Source organism: Homalodisca vitripennis, chromosome 1 (genome assembly GCF_021130785.1).
Source record: "Homalodisca vitripennis isolate AUS2020 chromosome 1, UT_GWSS_2.1, whole genome shotgun sequence".
NCBI lineage: Eukaryota > Metazoa > Arthropoda > Insecta > Hemiptera > Cicadellidae > Homalodisca > Homalodisca vitripennis.
Window position 1 is genome coordinate 166,103,915 of NC_060207.1, and position 21,330 is coordinate 166,125,244.

At 31.7% G+C, this 21,330-nt stretch overlaps 2 protein-coding genes across 3 annotated transcripts in view; one reads left to right on the forward strand and one right to left on the reverse strand.

Moving 5' to 3' along the window:
• The window catches only part of LOC124352675, an 87,872-nt gene that overhangs the window by 53,526 nt on the left and 13,016 nt on the right, over positions 1 to 21,330 (forward strand). For both annotated transcript variants that reach the window (XM_046802255.1, XM_046802254.1), the window contains exons 2-3: positions 11,961 to 12,154; positions 15,272 to 15,322. In XM_046802255.1, coding sequence (XP_046658211.1) covers positions 12,070 to 12,154; positions 15,272 to 15,322 — 136 coding nt within the window. In that variant the 5' untranslated portion in view covers positions 11,961 to 12,069. The remainder of the gene's footprint in view (positions 1 to 11,960; positions 12,155 to 15,271; positions 15,323 to 21,330) is intronic.
• The window catches only part of LOC124352673 (phospholipase DDHD2), a 73,605-nt gene that overhangs the window by 36,364 nt on the left and 15,911 nt on the right, over positions 1 to 21,330 (reverse strand). Inside the window, exons 2-5 of the mRNA XM_046802252.1 lie at positions 6,721 to 7,305; positions 5,135 to 5,415; positions 2,708 to 2,834; positions 249 to 439 (exon numbers count right to left, since the gene is read on the reverse strand). Of these exons, the coding sequence (XP_046658208.1) occupies positions 249 to 439; positions 2,708 to 2,834; positions 5,135 to 5,415; positions 6,721 to 7,305 (1,184 nt within the window). The remainder of the gene's footprint in view (positions 1 to 248; positions 440 to 2,707; positions 2,835 to 5,134; positions 5,416 to 6,720; positions 7,306 to 21,330) is intronic.

A 21,330-nucleotide genomic window follows, 5' to 3' on the forward strand; every position in this document is an offset into this window, starting at 1 on the left:
TTCATATTACCTCTTGATTCTCATTAAGAGAAGGTTTAGTTCTCCATCTCCAGGACCCCCCCATTCGGGCCAATCTAAGAGTTACCAATCTGTGGTAAATTTGATCTGAAAGACTACCTTAGATCTATGATTGGCTTATCAATGCAAAAGTTGAAGTGGAAAGCAGCAATACACTATAAAGAGCAATATTTAGTTTTTCTCACATACGGTAATAAAAATATTATTTTCCTACTTCAAGAAACTCGTACCTCAAGCATAGTTGCCACATTCTCCTCATAAGGCACATATCGGATATCCAGGGATCCTTTTACAAACCAGGAACAACGTCGGACTTCACTTGGCTCCTCGGCCCAGTACGCAGCTGATCGACGTCGCCGTAGCACCTCAACATCATAGCGACCACCATCAGTGGCCACCTTTGTGTCAGGCGATATTGTTGCTGCAATCACAGAGTATTTTTGTCAACATGAAAGAATCCATCAACAAGAAGTACTTAAGTATTACAAGAACTACAGAAACACACCAAAACAGCATGGCATTGAGCAATATGAAATCAAATTAACATTAATATAAATTCAAGATTATTAAATATTGTATTGCCTATTCAAATTATTTCTCCTTATACAATCACAATGGTAAAAATGAGAAAACAAAATACCTGACTACATGGAAAAAATCAAACCTGGTACAATTGAGGTTCCAGTCAAATCCACCAGATATCAACATTATTATCAAAGAGACAGTGACATTGAGATTTAATTTTTTGATGGCCCACTAGAATATAGTTTTAGAAATAAATAACATCTAATACCTTTGTTTCATTACAATAAATAAATTTGTAAACACCTTGTAGTATGGAAAGCCTTTAATAAGGGAATTGTCTGTCTTGCTAAGTACATGAAATGAAATGAAAAGAAAAATGTCTTTCTTAGAGGCGAAGTTAGGACTATAAAGTTCTCTCTACCACTTAACCTCGATTACATTAGATAAGTACATTAGTTTTTTTTACAAATTAGCACTTATTTTTGTATGTGCAGTGGCTTCATATTATTTCAAAACCAAGATCTATTTGATATAACAAGAAAACCAGCTAACATTTTTATAAATCAACACATATTTTGGCAGGTTTATGCCATAATCTTAGTGGAGTTACCCTCACAACTAAACTTTAAATAAAAACCATAAGCACACAAATATATAGGATGAGCTTTAACCCTTCCAATGCGGCTAACGCCTGTAGACGCGGAACTGCCGATGCTTTAAACGCGGATAACGTCTACAAACGCAAAAGTTTTACTTTTGAAATGGCGAAGAATTAGTTGTTAAAACTTCCGTAAGAGAGCAGGTCGATGTTCCTTTCGACTGTCGGGACTAGACAAAACGCTTTGTCACCGTTGGTGGACGTTGTAACGGTATCTACTCGGGTTGAAAGCAATCGCCGCCATTTTTTGTATGGCCTGTGACGCGGCATACGCCTACAGACGCGTTCGTTTCATTCAGCTGTTTAACTACGTGTGTGTTGGTCATATGTTGGTTATATTGTAACAAAGTGTTTTGAATCATTCCGTTGTTATTCTAATAGTGTTTTAGTCTGTTTTTCTTAACATTTAGTATATTTTTTTCATATATTTATTATTATCCTGCAATGCAGTTTACTCAAAGTTTCAAATGTTTTCGTGCGTATAAAATTCTCAAAAATATGTAATATTACATGTTTATTATTTTTTCTTATAAAGGTAATACCAAGGAATATGAAACAAAAATTAGCATTGGGAAATTAAAAAAAAAAAAAATTATGTCTTAGCGTTTGACAGTCATTTAAATTAGCACTTTAAGGGTTAATATTCTCCTCATATGTCAAAAACAAACAACCATCAATCATTTTTGGTACTGAATACTTTATTTTAATATACTTGTTGCTGTTATCTTTGTTCTGCTATGCTGAAAATAACTTATTTAGTTTAAATTAAAATTAATTTAAATTGCTATTATGACAGACGATTATCAAAACCTCCTAATAAAACTTAGTGGAATACCTAGCTTTAGTCATCCTAACTAGTAGCAATAACATTTAAAGTATTTATTAAATACATTGTATACTAAATTCATTTCGATACTTTTACTTTGTAGCTATAAAAAATATATCACATGTTAGTGATATGCTGTTTACGTTGTATTGTTATAAACAGATCAATCAATATGAGTTGTTTTTCTCTGTTTGTTATGTGATTCAGATATAATACTACAGGTTCAAGATAATATTGATTTTTAGTTTTCAAAATATCTTACTTAGAAATAATAATTGCAATAAAACAAAAACATTTTGAGTAAAAATAAATAATAATTTCTTGAATACAATATATAACTAAAGAAATATGTATTTAAGCCTACTATTTAAGTAAATTTAGCATTTCTTTTTTTATTGAAGTGAATCTTTTGTTTTATGAAATTATAACTTTAAAAACCCCTCATAAACGCCATTAAATAATTTTATTGTTTGAAAATATAATATAAAATGTGTTTAAACTAATTCCCAAGCAATAAAAATATTTATATTGGTTGAAGTATTGGTACACAAAAGGTGTATAAAAATGCTAAAAATTACTAGAAAACATGTGCCAAAGAAAAATGTGACCATCCGTTCACAGGCATTAATTTGATTAAAAATAAAAAATACATAGGAGAAAGAATATTTTTTTATATATACCGGAAGTAAATGCCTCCTCTAAAGCAAGGGAGTCACTCATGCTGAAGGGCTGCCAGAGAACCTTGCCCTCTACCATCTTCTTGTAGAACCAGTGATGGTAGACAGGTCTATAGGTAGCCCCTTGAGCCTGAAAATATGATAGATACAGTTTTAGGTCTTACATTAATTTTGTGTTACCAACAATAGTGAATAAAATGAAGTCCATAGTAGAGCAAATTCAGCCAAAAGATACATGTTAACCTTGAATAATCTTATGTAATCTAAGTTTGTATATATCCTTGAATAATCTTATGTAATCTAAGTTTGTATATAGCCATACAAAATTTAAAATTTACAAAACATTAATAAGACCCTTCCTTTAGTATAGAGCTATCATGGGTTCTGGATGAATACTCAGAGAAAAAGCTTTTGAAAATAAAGTACTGAAAAAGTCTTTGGTTCCAAAAGAGAAATGGGAATGTGGAGGATAAAAAATAACAAAGAATTTGGAAATCACTTGAAAGTATCAGGCATTCTAGATGAAGCCAAACGCTGTTGTTTGCAATGGGCCGAGCACACAATAAGACAGGAAGATGATATTCTAATCAAGCAAGTATGGAAAGAAAACCCTGTCAGGAGAAGACCTGGACGCCCAAAAAAAAGCTGGAAAGACCAAGTGCTTATTGATATGAAAAACATGAGGATCAATGAAGAAGATCGCAAGAAGTAGAGGGAGATCATGGATCCAATCCAACTATGAGAATTAGTGTTCATAGGAGAAAGATGAGTTACTATCCTATTCCCGTTTGAAGGTAATAACTGGTAGGTTTTGTCTGCTTCTAGTCCAGGTAGAATAAATACCGTCACCTACTCTAGTCAGTTATAGATCTGAATTCCATAAAATATTTCTCATATCCCCTGCTTCAATTTTTTCTTTTTACCTAAATCCCATTATGTAATTTTAAGTCTGTAAAAGTCTATAATATGACCATGAATCTCTTAAAAGTAAAGAGCCTATTATGCGGATACTACACATTACTTTTAGTAGGGTATATTGTAATTACGAATTTAACTAACTTACCCATAAGAAATAATATTGAGTTAAGTAAACTAACTACGGTATTTCTAGAAAAGTTTAGAAGCGAACACGTTTTTTAATGACTGGACTTGTTATGTTTTGAGGAAGTTTAAAAGGAATGATTTATGTTACACAGAGTAACACAGTAGCTCCAAAGTTGCATTCATTAAACTTTTGAAATAATTCAAATGTTTATAATTCAAAATTAAAATACTGTATTGGGTGTTTAAATACCTAGTCAGCAATTCATAATTGTGCTTGTGTGTTCTATATAAAGTTAAAACATTATCATCAAAGTACAAAAATTATTAAAATATTTCAGCACTGAGCACCATTATAACCTAAATGAAAACTAAAGACGGAACATAACACAAAAATGAACACATACACAAAGAAGGACACGGATTTAAAACATTTTTAAAATCATTCAGTGAGCCTACCTCTTTTTAACATTGCAAGCAGCAATTTGGGATTACCAGTAATGTATTTACCTGTAAATACCCAAAACTTTTAGGTTGTACAGCTATTTAGTATTTTTGGTGCCATTTTTCAACCATTCAAGTTAAATACAACCAATTTTAGTTTTTAAGAGAGCAATATTGATAGGTATAGTGAAAGTCATACCCAGCTATTTTAATTTTTTTAAGTTGTATGAGTTTAAAATACCCTAAATTTGAACTATTTAAAATACTTGGAAATGTGTTAAGAAATGACAACTATAGCATATTTTTAGAAATAATACTTCTTTGGTAACCTTGGGTAAATACTGGAATTTGCTAAACTTTTTAACAAGGTAACAGTAAAGAAAATGTGAAACCATACAACTATGACATTTTGGACCTCAACTAAGTGCATATTGTATACAAGAAATGAAATAAATTAAAACTCTCTTCAAAATAATCAGTGAATAGAGACCTTCAAAATGAGATATGGCTCAATCTACCTTTACATTTCAAAATCTTTCAAGAATAACCCCTACCACCCAAAAGTGCTATTTTTGGGGTTTTTCGGATGTTGAAAAATTTTCCTGAATTCTTTGGGGTTGAATTATGAGTTTTCATCAAAATAAAGAAGGTAGGTTTCTCGGTTCAGCCGCTACACATTGCGGACGGGTGGTCTGCCTAACCCTGTATTTTAAGATAAATTGGATAAAGGAGTATCAATAGAAGAGTATGATGTTAGTAAAGAATGTACAAGGAGTATCTGAGTAATTAAGATCAACAATTTCTTAGCAAGTCCTGATTAGTGATGAAAGTCAATTAAAGAAATCCCATAAATTTTTATTTGAAGATTCTAAAATTTGCTATTATTGAGAAAAAGCTTGAACACTTACATAAAAATTATCATTTAACATAATATAACAAACTTACCAGACTAGCAAATGATGGGGGTAGAACAGAAGGAGGGCTAGGAGAAGCTGAGGATGGTGTCATTTCAGAAAACTTTAGGAACGTTTGAGGTACAGTTGCGGTGGCACCACTAGAGCCGAGACTGTCCACACTGCAAGGTGTAAAGAGGGTGGCTGGGGCCTGGGTGGGAGCCAAGGGCGTAGGCATGGCAGCCATGGGCGGGACAGCAACAGGTAACTCCGGGGGACGTGTGTAGGTGGGTCGTTTGATATTCCCAAGACGGTACGAGTTTTGTTGGCCTCCTGCGTATGGTACAAAACAGTATTACAGTGTAAAAAAACTTAAAATTTTGATTAAAATTATTATTTACATAAAAAAATAAACACTTGAAAATCACAATACTCTGCAGAAACTTAGAATGCTTTGATAGTTTTGAAAATACTATCCATGGCTTACTCAGAAATATATATATATATATATATATATATATATATATATATATACCTTAAAAATATGCCATAAATACTAGAGGAATGTGCTTCGTGTACTAAAGTACATCACTACTATATTTTATAAATTATTAATATAAGATTTTTTTAAAAGTAAGTACTGTTATGAAATTTGCCACTGTAGCACTGTAGTCAGTATCCTAACACTTACACACTATCTACCATCATCACTGTTGGCAAGCCACAAATGTCATTGTGCAAGAGTCAATTTTATTTACATTTGTTGATTTTGCATATTAAAATGCCTCCATCGATTGAGTATCCTGCCAACTGTGATATACAGACTGTTATTTGTCTTCTAAGTGCTAAAGGTATGAAAGCACTCAAAATTCACTGCCTGAATTGTGAAGTGTATGGACAAAGCATTATGACTGATGGAATGGCATGCAAAAGATAAGGGCTTTAAATGATGTCCGAAAAAATGTTTATGATGAAAATGGAGTGGATGACACTCAGTCATCACTGATGATTTGGTGCAGAGAGAGAGAGAGTCAATAAAAGGAGGAAAATGAATATGTTTCATGATTTCTTCATTATTTGAGGAGTTTCTTAAGTTTCAAGAAGTGTTCTTTATAAATTTATTATTTAATGTTTAAATTGTCAAAAAAAAGGATTGTTTTGATGCATGACAATGCTTGTACACATGCCACAAAAAACTCAAGATCTTGTCACAACACCTGGCTAGGAAATTGCTATAATCCACTATACAGCCCCAATCTAACACCCAGTGTTTCTGTAACTGAGGATGCATCTTGAAGGTCAATGCCATGATGACGACAATAGCATCAAAACAATACTGTAATATTGAAATTGGTGTTATATCAGGCAGCAAACTTACATAAAAACTGTATGTAAAAGGTTGTTTTTCTATAAACTTTTTTAATATCGGTGGCAATTATCTATGAGGAGATAAAATAAACTTCCATATAAAAATAACATTAAAAAAAAATTAATTTTTATATATCAATCAGTATTTAAAAAATATACTTCGTATTCACAAAAAAAAAACACAAATTTACCTTATATAATTTTACTTTTAAGGATAAATATATTATTTGGATACAAAACTATCAATGTGTATGCTAGAAAAAAATATACCTGAAGGAGGGGGAAGTGTTGCCTCTGGTGGCCGCTGAGGGGGGTGAGACACAGGTGGAGTAATGGCCGCCGATGGTGTCACATTCCCAACAGCTGGAGGGGTGTTATATTGAGGAGGTTCAAGGGTTGAGAAATAGCTGAATAGTGACTGCTGTTGAGGAGCAACAGGAGCCTCTGGGGATGGTGTGTAAAAGGTCGGAATCTGACCCGAGAACTGAGAGTTCTGGACTGTGTTCAGAGATGGAGGAGGCTGTACCACATCGCTGGAAGTGTGGGAGTGGATGCTCAATGGGGTAAACTGCTGGCTCAAGGCATCGGCATACACAGGAGTGGGTTTGGTGGGGTGGGAAACCCCTGTGAAACTCTGGGTGAACTCAGGGATAGGACTGGGGTTGGGGAGAGGCAGCTGAGGTTCAGATGGAAACTGAGTCCTGAGGTCTGGAGTCAACGGCTCTGAGTGTCCAACAGAGGCCAGTGACTGGGAAGAAAATGATTTGCCAATTGATGGTCTGGATAAGGCAAATTGCTTGAAGCTGTTGGATCCACTCTGGGGATCTTGTCCAAGAAAACTGTCAGCTTCTATTTCTGAAACATAAAAATATCAAAATGATTTTAAAATTATAAATTTAAAAAATTATGAAAATTTAATTTATTATTGGCGATGGAAGGTTTGACAAGATACCAGGATTTCGGACTTTTGCCATTGTTATATGTTACAAAAGGTACAACACTATGTTTTAAACGAGGATTGGAATCTATCCTCTTCGTCAGGAGGGGGAGGTATTAGTTCATACAAACATAAAGAACAGAAAGAAGAAAAGAAGGGAAATAAAAGGGTTTAAACATACTCAAAAGCTGCTTGGAGTATAGTTGTCACTGCAGAGAATATACGTCCTGAGCACTCCTACTGCTCTAATTTATACACCTTTTATACATTTTGTTATATTTCAATCACTACTTCTTTAACCCTAGATTACTTATGTGTCATAAAAATTACGACTCGCCGTTTCCAAAAATGCTGTATCTAGACAAATAGCGCGCCCCCCGTCCCCCCACTCCTAGTACCTTCCTCCCGCCAGTAGACAACACCAGTCGCGGAGTGGCACGCCAACCGGTCAGTTCTATCATTACGCATTTATATCTGTCTCGTCAATTTGACGACACTTAAGTAGTAACGTAACTTTTTTCCCTGAAAGTTGTTGATTGTTTTTATCCTGTTAGATTGGTTTTATTTCATAGTATACGCGTTTTAGCAGTAATTATTTGTAGTTAATTGTAGTAGTTAGTTTTTCAAAGTTGTAAATATCAGTTTTCATACACCATGGGTGATGAAAATGACCGTGTGAGTGCACAAATAAGGAAATATTTAGAAGAGGATAGTGATCCTGACAGTGAAAATGGTGGCAGTGAACAAGAAGATATTTTAGAGACCGATGACGTGGAAAGCACTGACGCAGACGACACGGATGCTGATGAAACTTACCAACCTCCACTACGGGACCGAAAGCGAGTTTACGTGAGTGAATCGTCTGATAGTGACATTGAGGTTCAGTCGGTTACAAGTAAAAAACGACGTAGGCCTAAAAGTTTGCCTTTACGTCAATCATCTGATAACGGCCCAGTACCTAAAACTAATTCACTAGACCTACCTAATACTGACTCTCCAGCTACTGCAGGTAGCTCAGCTTCTCCTGATGTTCCTCCTAATGATGACTTACTTAGGCCTATACCAAACACACATAATAAAAACTCCGAAACGTTGCTTAGCCCTGAACGACCTACACCTGACCAACCTACACCTGACCAACCTACGCCTGGTCAACTTATGCCTGATCAACCAATTTCTGATCAACCTACGCCTGATCCACATCTGTTCATCCCCAATGCCAGACTTATCCGAGCTAAGAATGGCCATGTGTGGAACACTCGACCTCAGCCTAACAATACTCGAACACCAATGAGAAACCTCGTTTTCTCAAGACGAGAGGTTGTTGGTAATGCCCGTAACTCTATTTTACCCTTGTCTTGTTTTATGGAAATTTTTGATGAACATATGTTCAATACAGTTGTCAGATATACCAACGAAGAAATTGAGCGGGTGAGTAACAACTACAATGACCCTACAATAAATACCATTCAACCTACTAACTTAGATGAAATGAAAGCTTTTGTCGGACTCCTTGTAAACTCTGCATGGAGCAAAGACAACCATCTTGCTGCAAGAGAGATGTTCGACAGTGAATGGAGTGGCTCCAGGTACAAGTGTGTAATGACTTGCGATCGTTTTCAGTTTCTAATACTTTGTCTTAGATTTGACGACAAAGCAACGCGCAATGAGCGCAAACGCACTGATCCTTTTGCTCCAATACGAGATGTGTGGGAAGCATTTATTTTGAACTGCCGAACAAAGTACAAGCCAGGCAGCTACGTAACGATTGATGAGCAGCTCCTTGCGTTTCGTGGGAAATGTCCTTTTAGGATGTACATTCCTAACAAGCCCGCCAAATATGGGATCAAACTTGTATGTTGCTGTGACAACACTACATACTACATGATTGATAGTGAACCATATTTGGGAAAGAAAACTCTCACAGGAAACCAGCTGGCAGCTGATTACTTTGTGAAAAAGTTGACAACAAGCATCCACGGCTCTAACAGAAGTATAACCACTGACAACTGGTTCACGAACATCAAGCTGGCAGAGGACTTGTTGCAGGATCCCTTCAAATTGACAACTGTTGGGACAATCCGTCTAAAAAGAAAAGGTGTCCCAAGTGAGCTTGGAAATCGAAAAGAAAAGCCTGTAGAGTCATCGATGTTTCTCTTTGACCGAGAGACAACTTTGGTTTCTTACAAACCTAAACGAAACAAGGTAGTAGTACTCTTATCTACCATGCACAGTGGTCCGACACTTAATTCCAACACAAAGAAACCTGAAATTATCCACACATACAACTCAACAAAAGGAGCAGTTGATACGCTAGACAAAATGTGTGGAGACATGTCATGCAGTAGAAAAACCCGTCGATGGCCCCTCTGCATTTTTTATGGCATATTGAACATTGCCTTTGTGAACTCATATGTGATTTACTGCATGAACAATCTTCGGCTGGGAAACAAATCACTCCAAAGAAAAGCTTACATGAAGCAGTTGTGTAAGGAGCTAACAGAACCACATATGAGATCGCGCCTTCAAATACCTCAACTGAGGAGGAACACTCGAACTGAAATTTGTGAGCTGCTTGGAATTGCAGTAGCACCACAAGCCCCAAGAGCTCAAGGAGCCAGAAAAACATGTTTTTACTGTCCAGCTGCCCTCAGAAGAATGACTACTACATATTGTGTTCACTGCGGCCATCCAATGTGGACAGCACCGGGCCGTATGCTGCTTAGACTGTGACAAATAAGTACCCAATGAACTGAAAACCTAATGTTTATCAATCTACCTAAACAATAAATACAAATGTAAAAATTTTTCCAATACCAATAAAGTAGTCTCCAACTTGTATATTTTGATATAAATGTGTGTTTAATTCAATATAACAATTTTCTTGTATACAACATTTTTTTTTTCAAACCCTGTATTTTGAAAATGTTTGTCAAATCTAGGTACGAAATGAATTTTTTTCACAGGATGTGGCAATGATAAACCTTTCAAAATTTTTTCACCAAAGCTTTAAGAGTTGTAAACCAACACAGGAATATTTATATAATTAAAAAACATGTTTAAGGCCTTATATAAAAAAAATATATGTGAGTCGTCAAAATTACGACACTTAAGTAATAATGTAACAATAAAAAGGCTTAAGTAATCTAGGGTTAATCATGATTTATTATTCTATTAGTTGACAGTTAATATTAAAATCTATTTTATTTTATATTACAGCATGCACTCTCATTTTTTTATGTTAGTTTAAACATTTTCTTCTCAACTTTGATGGGTGTTTTGAATGTTCCTAATGGCAGAGACAAATTCTTGTCTGTACACAAGCCTTAGTAAAGTTAATGCTTGACATTATATTGCATAATTGATCGTTTAGCAAATTTTAAAATATAGACTTTAATCAATTGAAATGAAAGTTTTTATCTATAAAATTAATAGTGGTTATTAATAGTTATTTTTAGTAATATAATGTTTACACCTTGAATTTTGAACTTTGGTTAGTACACTTGTAAAATTCTCATATTTGTTTGTGTTTGATAAAAACATAAGATTGCTTAAAAAGAGTGTTTGCTAACATTTTGACTCTTTAAGAGACTGTTTTTCATTGTCTTCCAAGTTTTTTTAAACTAATCAAATACAATATTGTTTTTTCTTATCTCTTACACATACATGACTTTCCAATTAAGCTGACTGTAATGATTAAGCAAGTAATCACCTTAATCATAGCTTTAAAAGTGTAAAAAGATTCACAGCAATACCAAGTAACTTGCACCCTTTAGGTTGTCATATTAGTTTAATTTAAGAATTAATTTATATGCTTACATAAACGTTTTAAAGGAAATGTTATCTCTTTGGATAGAACTTGGTGGTGCCCTGGCATTCTAAAGAAGTCAATAACCTTTGTTTTTCTGTGCAAGTGATCTTTGCACCAAAATAATGTTCATTTCAAATAATGCACAGATTCTGTTAGTGTGGGTTATTATAAAAATTGTATGATTATTATTTAACTTGCTCAAATGTAATAAAATATAGTTATTAAATAGAAATTATTAATTTACTTTAATAATAAGATGTACGTTATTATTTTACTTAGTGACAATAAAACCTAACATGACATACAAACTCCAAGTCTAAAACTTTAAATATGAAGTGATAAAATGATATATTTATAAAATATATTACTATTAACTATTTTACAATTACATTGCCTTATCAGGCCTTATTAGTAACAGCAATATTTACAAAATCAACTTATACATTTTGTCACAATTAATGATAGTATTAAATAACTAATTACTATAATAATTACAATTAAAATGATCTTTTGTAACAAACTACATCAAGGATTACATAATTTAATAACTTTTTACTACAATTAGTTATGTCACATAATACATTTTGTGTTGAAATACTAAAAAGCTAAAAATAGCAGAGTAGTATTTAGCCTAGTATTTGAACTAAAACTTGCTTATTTACATACACTGCCTACTAGATTGCTACGTAAATCTAAATTCTGGGATGTGACGAAACCATTGACACATATTTGACGCATTCGGATTTCCATCTGTCTATGAAGCAATCAAGTTATCGGTAACCAATATTGACTGATGGAAGAGGAAGTACCTGCCTGTTTGTCCAGACACCTGGCCTAGCCTAGACTCGCCTATTCTTGCTTCTCACTTGCCATGGGGTCTTCTCTTGAACAATCTCTGGTTCTTGCTCTCTTCTCTACTCTGGTCTGCATCTGCAACTGTGTGCCCAATACTACAGGTAGCCTAATACTCTAGCATTATTAACTAAACTACATTTATTATCCAGTGTCTGTGATAAAGTTATATAACTCTCTGATAAACTACCAAGACACCTTAAAGGAAATTTGGTATTTAAGTAAAATAAATTACAATTACATACCAAAACATTTTTTTTCTTATTTTGTACAAATATATTAGCTCAAAAATGAAACAACTACTTGTAAAATAAAAATATCTATCTGATTTGTCAGGCAAAACCTAAATTATACATTACATTTAACAACAATATTTTTAACTTTTGAGTTTATATACAGAGTGTCTCACAAAGAGGTTGAAACATTTGATTTTATATTACTTGCCAATTTATGCACCAAACATTTTCAAAATCTACAAAATTAATAAAGTAGGTTTTAAAAATATTCTGTGAAAATTAAAGCTCCCTGACAGTTGAAGAAACAAAATGGTGACATATTGAAAATGTTACCATTGTGCTTTCTGTAAAAATTCATTTCTTGAATTACCTGATTTGATTACTGCATTGGAGTTTTAAAGAACAGCTATTTAATAACACTCATTGTTGAAAACAGTTGTCTGATTGAAGAATATTGCTTTTATTTGAGTATACCAATTAGGATCTAGCTCATGAAACTCAATGATACGAGAACAAAATTCCACTCTCCTGTCCGAATCGTCTTCAAGAAGATTATGGACTAGGTGACTTTTTTCTTAATTATTCCTGTTGAAGAAAATTCATAAGAGTTTTATCATATTTGGTTTTTATTTTTGTTCGAAGACATTTAATGTATTTGTACATAAGAACATACATTTTATTTTATCTAGTGTATTATAGTGTTTGGGAATTATTTTTTATATGAGAAAACACCCTTTGGATTCCCTTAAAAGAGAAGAGTCACAGATCATCATTGTATCAGTTTAGTCTGAATAGTTCTAGAGATCAGATTTTGAAACATTCTTCCAGTTATAAAGTTTAAATCTTAGAAGTCAATAACTAGGCTTTTATAACTTGTGTTACAATATTACCAGTACTTCTGAGATACGAGACAAATTTTTCATATGTTTATTCTATACTCAAACAGCTATTAACAGGTAAATAGATAACATTTCAAATGGTCTTAAAAAGTTATATTGTCATTGATAATCAATAACTAAGTGATTAATAAAATACAACAAATTGATTTATTTTTCAATATGATAAAAATCAAACACTCCAATAATTCAATTTATTTTTAAATATCATTTTTATAAATAACTCTTAATTTTTTAATGCCATTTATTTATAAAATACTATAACATTAGTTGCCCTGCCAATATTAAATTAAAATATAGAAAATCAAAACTGAAACAAAAAAATTCAAAGTACTGTAAGTGTCTGTGTGTGTTTTTAGAATAACATTTTGTACACAGATCAGTATAACATGATAAAACCTGTAAAACATGTGTCTCTTTCCAACTATATTGATCATACATGCAAACTGAGATTTTCAATACATGACATTTTTATAAATTCCAAATATCTGCCTCAGCACATAACAAACTTAACAATTTTTTTATTCAATATTAAATGTACACAAAAATGGTTTCAAATAGAAATTATTACAAGCAAAGAAAAAAGTTCTCTTTTAACTATACAAAAGACCAGGGAGTTGAATGCCAAGCAATGATTATTCTGGGAACAAAACAAATCTATTGGTTGCCAGTGTATGCACTATTGTCTAATATATAGTGTTATTATCAACTAGTGCTAAGTTTTAAATTACATGAAATATTTTTTTACCAATCATCTATTGTTCTAGACAGTATAACATTAAGGATTTTTAAATTATATTACATATGTGCTGTTTTCATTAACTTTGTATAACTCTGATTTATTAAAGTTTCAAATATCGAAAACAGATTTTCTTTCGGATACTGATATACAAAATTACAAACTGACACTAATTTTATCTAAATATAAATATAATTCTAAATGTATTTTACATCCTCCTATAGAAAATAATAATAAAAATTTTTAAATAGTAAAATCTTCAAACAATGTACACTAATAGTTTATACAATATACAACATAAATAAAGATTGTAAAATTTATTTTCTATTTAACTATTAACACTTAAATACATTTATAGTAACAGTAAATCAGATGCAGTTAAAAATAACTTACTTCCATTTCTACTTTATTTTAAAACTAATAATAACTTATAACAGTTACAAATTATTTTTAAATATTTGATATTAAAAATCAACAGTTTGTGCATTATAACATTTCTATTAACTAACATGTTAGTTTAAATAAACATTAACATTTTAGTGTAAATAAACATACAAATTGTGATGATTTCATAGCTGTATGATATTTAAAATTTCAATATAGTAATAAACAATAACACTTTATTTCCCTTCTTATTTTTACAAGATCAGCATATTTAAAATTATTATTGAAACCGTTTAAAGTGTTTGTTCAATTTTCACGAAGTATAGAAATAGTTTTAAAGCACAGACTGATGAATTTGACAATTCATTGTTTAAAACACTACAAAACTTCTATTATTTTAATAGATAACTTTAAATAAGCAATAATTTTATTTATATTATTAATAATTAATGATAATATAATGATTTTTGCAGTTTAGCGTTTCGATACCAGAAAATGCTTTAGAAATATGCACATAACAATATAAATGAAGCAACACAAGTTGATACAACATGAAGCTATTTTTTTGGCAATGTAGTAAATTACTATTTCAATTAATTTAAACATAAATAATGTCTTAAATAGAGAAATATGTTCATTAAAATTTCAAACAGTTTTATGGAACGAAGCTTACAGACTGAAATAAAAAATTATTCCTCTTAAAACGTTTAAAAGTGCATACAATTTTCTAGATTATATAAATTATGTATAGTATAATTTGTAATATATGATAATGATATGAATATATGATTGTAATATAGGAAATTAAATGTAACAAATGATAAATAACAGTTTGAAATTAGCCCATGATAAGGCTGTAATTGCAATTAAAATAGCGGAGAATCTTCGTCTAATGTTTACTAATTGATTTTAAAACTTGTCCTTACAGTCCACTAACCAAAAAATTGTGATTTGTTGATCTCTCAGGGCTAGTGGAGGAAGCAGCAAGCAAGCTCAATGTCTCAAGACGACTAACAGGTAAAGCAACTACTTGGGTCTGGGCCAATATTGATCGGGCTTCTGTCAACAATGAATGGTTCATCTCACCTAATATAACTACAATTCTCTTGCCTCTTTTCTATTCCACCACAACAAGTACCAGTTAATGTCAAATAATTCCATTACCAGTTGGCGAGAATAGAATCATTTATATATATCTTTAAATTTCAATTTGAAGGGAATATAATAATTTCTAATTACGGTATGTCAACATTACATGGTAAACTCTCATAGTCTCCATGTTCTATATTATTATTAATCGGATTAGGCAATGAAATAAAAACAGCATGTGAACATATCATATAAAACAGAACAAAGAGGCTTAGAAACAACAAAAGATAAAAACTTAATCAATATTACTTTTGGAACCTTCTACTTACACCATATATTATTATAAATTATTTACGTAAAAACATGTAAACATTTTCATGGAGTTGCCTGAAGATGAAATCATTGAAATTGAAAGGCCTGTACAAAATATGTAATTTACTTAAGTGAAATTCTTCTTAGTTTTCCTTCTCAAGACACAACTTGGGGCCCTCTTGTCTCAATATACATGCTTGTAATTCTTTTCTTCCTTCCAAATAATAATCTAAGAAGATTATTCCTCGATCATTCAATATAACAGTATCTATAAACTTTCCAGGTGAAGAATAGGTATTTTCCTCTTTTGGTGTACACATGCTATTGATCAAACATTTTTTCAGGTTTCACTTACAATGAAAATACTCAGGATTTAAATCAAATAGATACAAACTAATCTTGGAACACATGATAAACTTTTTTTGAAAGATTTCAAATGTTTTGGAAATCATTCCACTTGCATGATTGAAACGAGTACTGAATACAGTATAATGATACAATATGGATAAAGATTAGTATTTTTTACATCAGTACTAACTAAAAGATAACTTCAATACAGGCTAACTTACTCTTGTTTAGACTTTGCATGGTCTCATCAAACAACCCTTATTACGTAGTAAAATAATTAAGCTCTTCTCATAGTAATGAAGTATAACTCATAATTTTAAATGAACTAAATAGTGTTAAAAGTAGTAAGAAATAAAAAGATAAATTAGTTATATTATGAGGCTGCATTTACTTTGGAAGCACGCTTGGCAAGTAAACTGGAAGTCTACGCTTGGCTAAGAAAGAAGAAAAAAATTTGTAGATGTGCATATACTCTACTAGTAGTGACAGCCCTGTATCATTTACATTGATTACTACTGGCAAGCACATGTTTGGACAAGCTTGCATGCTTCTTTCAGGAAACAAAAACAATTGTTTCTACAGGCAAGCGTGCTCATTCTTCAGAGAGCAGTGAAACAGTAACATTATTACTAGTGTGCTTAGTTTATTCTTTATTTGTTATTCATATTTTCTGTTGATGAATACAGAATTCCTTGGTGTTAATCCAAGGAAAAAGAGCAATGAAGGATGCAACTTGAAAGTTGCATACCAACAGAGACTATGTTATGGGTCCGGGAAAATTCTAGGATATTTCCCTTTCTCTACTCTGTCTGAAAAGTATTAATTTAACCATTTTTCCCTAAATGGTCAGCATCTAACACTAATAACTTTAAAATACTGGTTTCAAGAAAAATTTCACCACAATCTGACGATTTCGTTGTGACTGAAACTGGAAGCGTTCACTTATCTATAAATGCGCATAGTGTGACCATACGCCTAATCCAGGCATGCTTGTCTAAGCATGTGCTTTCGGTTTACTTGTACAAGCATGCATCCAATGGTAAATCCAAAATGTATTAATTGGTTCAACTTAATAAAAAAAAAACCATCACTCTTACAATTATTTTAAATTAATTTGGTGAATCTGCTTTAAAAAACTAGATATATTTTTAGTATTTACTAGACAACGAATGTTTTAGAACAACTACGTTTAATAATACAAGTAATTAATGAAAGGCAACATGATCCAAGTTGAACGTTAAGAATATAAAAATATTGTGTCCATTTAATTCAAAATAATTTTATGCAAATTTGTAAACTTGCTGCGTATTGGTTTTTTAGTGTTGTTGACGCCCCATGTAGTTGTGCGCCATTTTGTTACGAGTCCCACGTTGCTGTACCATTTTGCTCCGGATGGCGTTGGTCGCCATCTTGCTCAAAATCTGCCCAAAGCTAGCTGCGTCCCCTTGGTACTGCTTGAAACTCTGCCACCTTCCAGATAAACAGTTTGCTGTCCCAATCCTCTCCCAATCACTATTCAAAATGTGCTCCCTCTGATTGGTTATGTAAATTACTTCGTGTTGGCTAACTCATACTATTCCAAGTTAATACCAAATTACTATCAAAATTGAATGTCTGTGGTGTTGTCACCAACAACAAGTCTATATCTATCTCAGGTTTTTAAATAGGTTGAGTAGTGGTTAAAAAATTCAATATCACTCCATTAAAGTTCCTATCACACTTCTTTATAAATGGGATACTCAAATAAAAGTCAAACCAAATGACCTTGACGTCAATTTATTCCATATTACACTGTCCATACACATATAATTCCACTCACCTTGCTTTGATAACTTGAGAATCTAACATAATATCCCATCCCTCATTAAAATTTCAATACTACACCATAATACAGTTTCCTATTAATTTCATCACTACTGTCCCAGGAGGATCCACATGAACACAACCTCCTTGCTTCAAGTCTAGAAAGAGAAGAAGGAATCTCCGTATAAAACTACACATACCGGCTCAAAACAATACTCATCCCCTCTCCCGTTTAAATCAGCGTCTTCACGAATAAATATAATTTGATTCTTTTCTTATAATTGTCGAAATTTATCACGTTCACTATAATTAATCAATTGAAGTCTTTCTATTTTCTTTTTATTATTTTTTCAAAGCTTTTTATTTAATTATTTGGCAACATGTGCTTTATGACGTCATCAATATACAAGTCATTTATCCCACAATTGGCTTTTCTGCGTAATTTTATTTAGTACTTTTGTAAAACACGAATTTTGGTTATGTTTAATTCATTTTAATTAATTAAATTTTTTCCCGTATAAAGTTTAATATATTTCTTCGTTATTAATTAAATAAATCTCAATTCCGACAACATGTGATTCACTGACGTCACAGTCTGCCGATTCATTGACGTCACAGTCTGCCAATTCCCCGCGAATATTCAAATGTCGTAATTTGACCTGTTACAAACTACTTGTGATTATTGACTTTCTGCAGAAAGAATGCTGTTTATTAATCTTGTAGAATTTATTTTTCTTATATTTAGAAACATTTATAACTTAATAGTTTTTAAGTTTAAAGTACTCATTGATTTAATAAACTGCTGCATTACAAGGTAAACATGTAGTTTTACTACATTTTTTTTTAAGAAATGTGTTATTATGACTTACTTCAGGGGCGTGTTAATGCGCCATACAGATGTGCGGCTAGATGGTAAGACTTAAAATGAGAAGTGAACTATCTGTTATTGATATCCACATTCCACTAGATATTATGAAACCAAGCTATCATCGATTCCTTGTACAGAGGTTATCAGAGCAGCCTTGTTACCCAACCAAAACATTGTTCTCAAGTCTTTGTGTGACTTCACACACGTGTGGATCCTTCTTAAAAAATACCTCATTATGATTACATCATAATTGTCTATTAGAAATCCAATATTTCACTCATAAAATTGCATTATAATTTGGTGTTATTACGAATTTACTACACAAAACTTCCACCAGCTTAGGTAGGGTTTAATAGACTACAGTTAGAAATTAAATTACAATTAAATGAAAAACTCTTTTAAAAATCTTTAATAGAATTTCTTTAGTATCTTTATTAAATTTTTAGAAACATGTTACAATTATTGTATTTATAAATATTCTTTTTACTAGTGATCATTCATTTCAACCCATATGACTTGTCAGTTCTTATCACGTTCATTCCAACAATATAAATAGTATTAAAGAACAAATTAATTACATTTTTTGGGTTGAATTTAGAAATTAGAAATTAACAAATTGTAGCTGTTAAGATAAACAGTACTAGTTACAGTTTTGATTCTCTTTATGGAACAAAAATCCTTGACTAGTATCAAAGTGTTCTGGCTCTTACCACGACAAAACATTCCTACTACAACTAAAGTCAATATATTTTGGGTTCACTGTAGATAATCATCTTCATTCAATTTTGTGAGCAATGTCTCAACATGTATAAAGAGGAAAACTGAAGATGATAAATCAGACTCCAGTCATATTAGATTAAGTACCTAAATATTTAGTTGTTTAAAGAAAAGCTCCAATGTAATTGAATTTAATTCATACACACACCATGATCTAAATGGTAATACATTTTAATTTTAAAACCTTTCATAAAACTACTCAGAGTGTTCATGAAATTATTTTAAGATTAATCCTGAATAATTATTAAACAAAGGACATTGAATCCAAAAACATCCTTTAGAAAAGATTAAAAAGTCAAACTTTAATTTTTGCCATTACTGAGTAATAGGTAACCCATTTTAGTTCTCTTTGATAATTAAATTAGCTACAAAAAATTCACTCTTATTTTCTAAGAATTTAATAATGCGATATTACCTCAGTTAAAATAGCTTTGCTAGTAGAGTTGTCTGATGGTAAACAAACACAAGTTTTAGATACTACAGATCAATGACTGACTGACTGACCAGGATTGCTCTCCTCTTTTGTTAAAAGTTTATCCACTGTAGATAAGCAAGTGTTTCACGTCAAAGTAGTTCTGATTACGCACATACAGAAACCTTGACCGCCATGTGTGATAAGCATTTGGCAACAATTGCAATCCGCATTCACATATAAGCTGTCTAGAGATATTCCCAAACTCAACATAAATAACTACAGACTTTGTACAGAAGCTGTAAACAAAACGTGTAATATGACTGAAAAACATTAGATCAAACTCAAAATAAAACTTGTGTTCTATCAAATTGTTTACTCTCGTAAAATTCATAAAACAGTATATTACTTAGGAAAAGAAAAAAAACTTCATGAATTGAAAGCTTGGTCAGGAATTATTTACTAAATGATGGCTTAATCAAACAAGTATGATAAATAATATTTTATCTCATTAGACAAAATATGTAATTTGAGTTCAACCAGGTAGCTGCAAGAAGAGACGTCAACAACAAAAATTAGTATTTATTCTCTTTCACTACCATTGTCACCCTACTACAGTGCTTGGAACTTTCAAAACCATTTTCAAATTTCAAGCTCATATCATGTACAAATGCTATATTAATAGTGTGAGGTTTGCTTAACCATCCTAGGATAGAATAGTATCGTTATGTAAGAACTCCAGTTTTTCGGTATAGTCCAATCATGATGTGATATGGCAAGAATGTTGAATGTACATTACAACACTATTTTAACCATAGATCTGGTGCATTGATTACTGTAGTTGATGAATGTGGTAGCAGAATCCAGTGCCAGGAGTTGATGACATACACATACTAATACAGTGATTTAAACATTTATTATGTGTAGTTTTTCCTGATAAATTGTAGTAATAACTGAGTGGGATGAAAAAAAAAACAAAATTTTAAAATAAGTTTTGTTGATTTTAGCACTTATAATAGGCCAACTTCATAAATTGACCTATGTTTTTACTTTCAACATTTTTATTTTGATATATTTTTGTACATTTTATCTTATCTGGCAGCTTTTAAAACCCAGATAAGCAATAGTGTCTATAAATATCAGCTAATATTTATAATATTGATTTATATAAATAGAACACATTTTTTAATTCATTAATTTTTGGTTTTGATCAACTTTTACAGGAAACAGATTTTCTACTAAAATGCGTAATTAGATTGTTTATGTAAAATTCGCTAGTTGATTAGTAATAAAATAAACATATTATCACATAGTATGTTTTGTTTTCTATAAAACAAATTACTAATGGAATTTAATGTTTGCACATTTTCCGTGTATTAGTTCCAAAGCAGAATATTTTAAAGTAATAAAAAATTT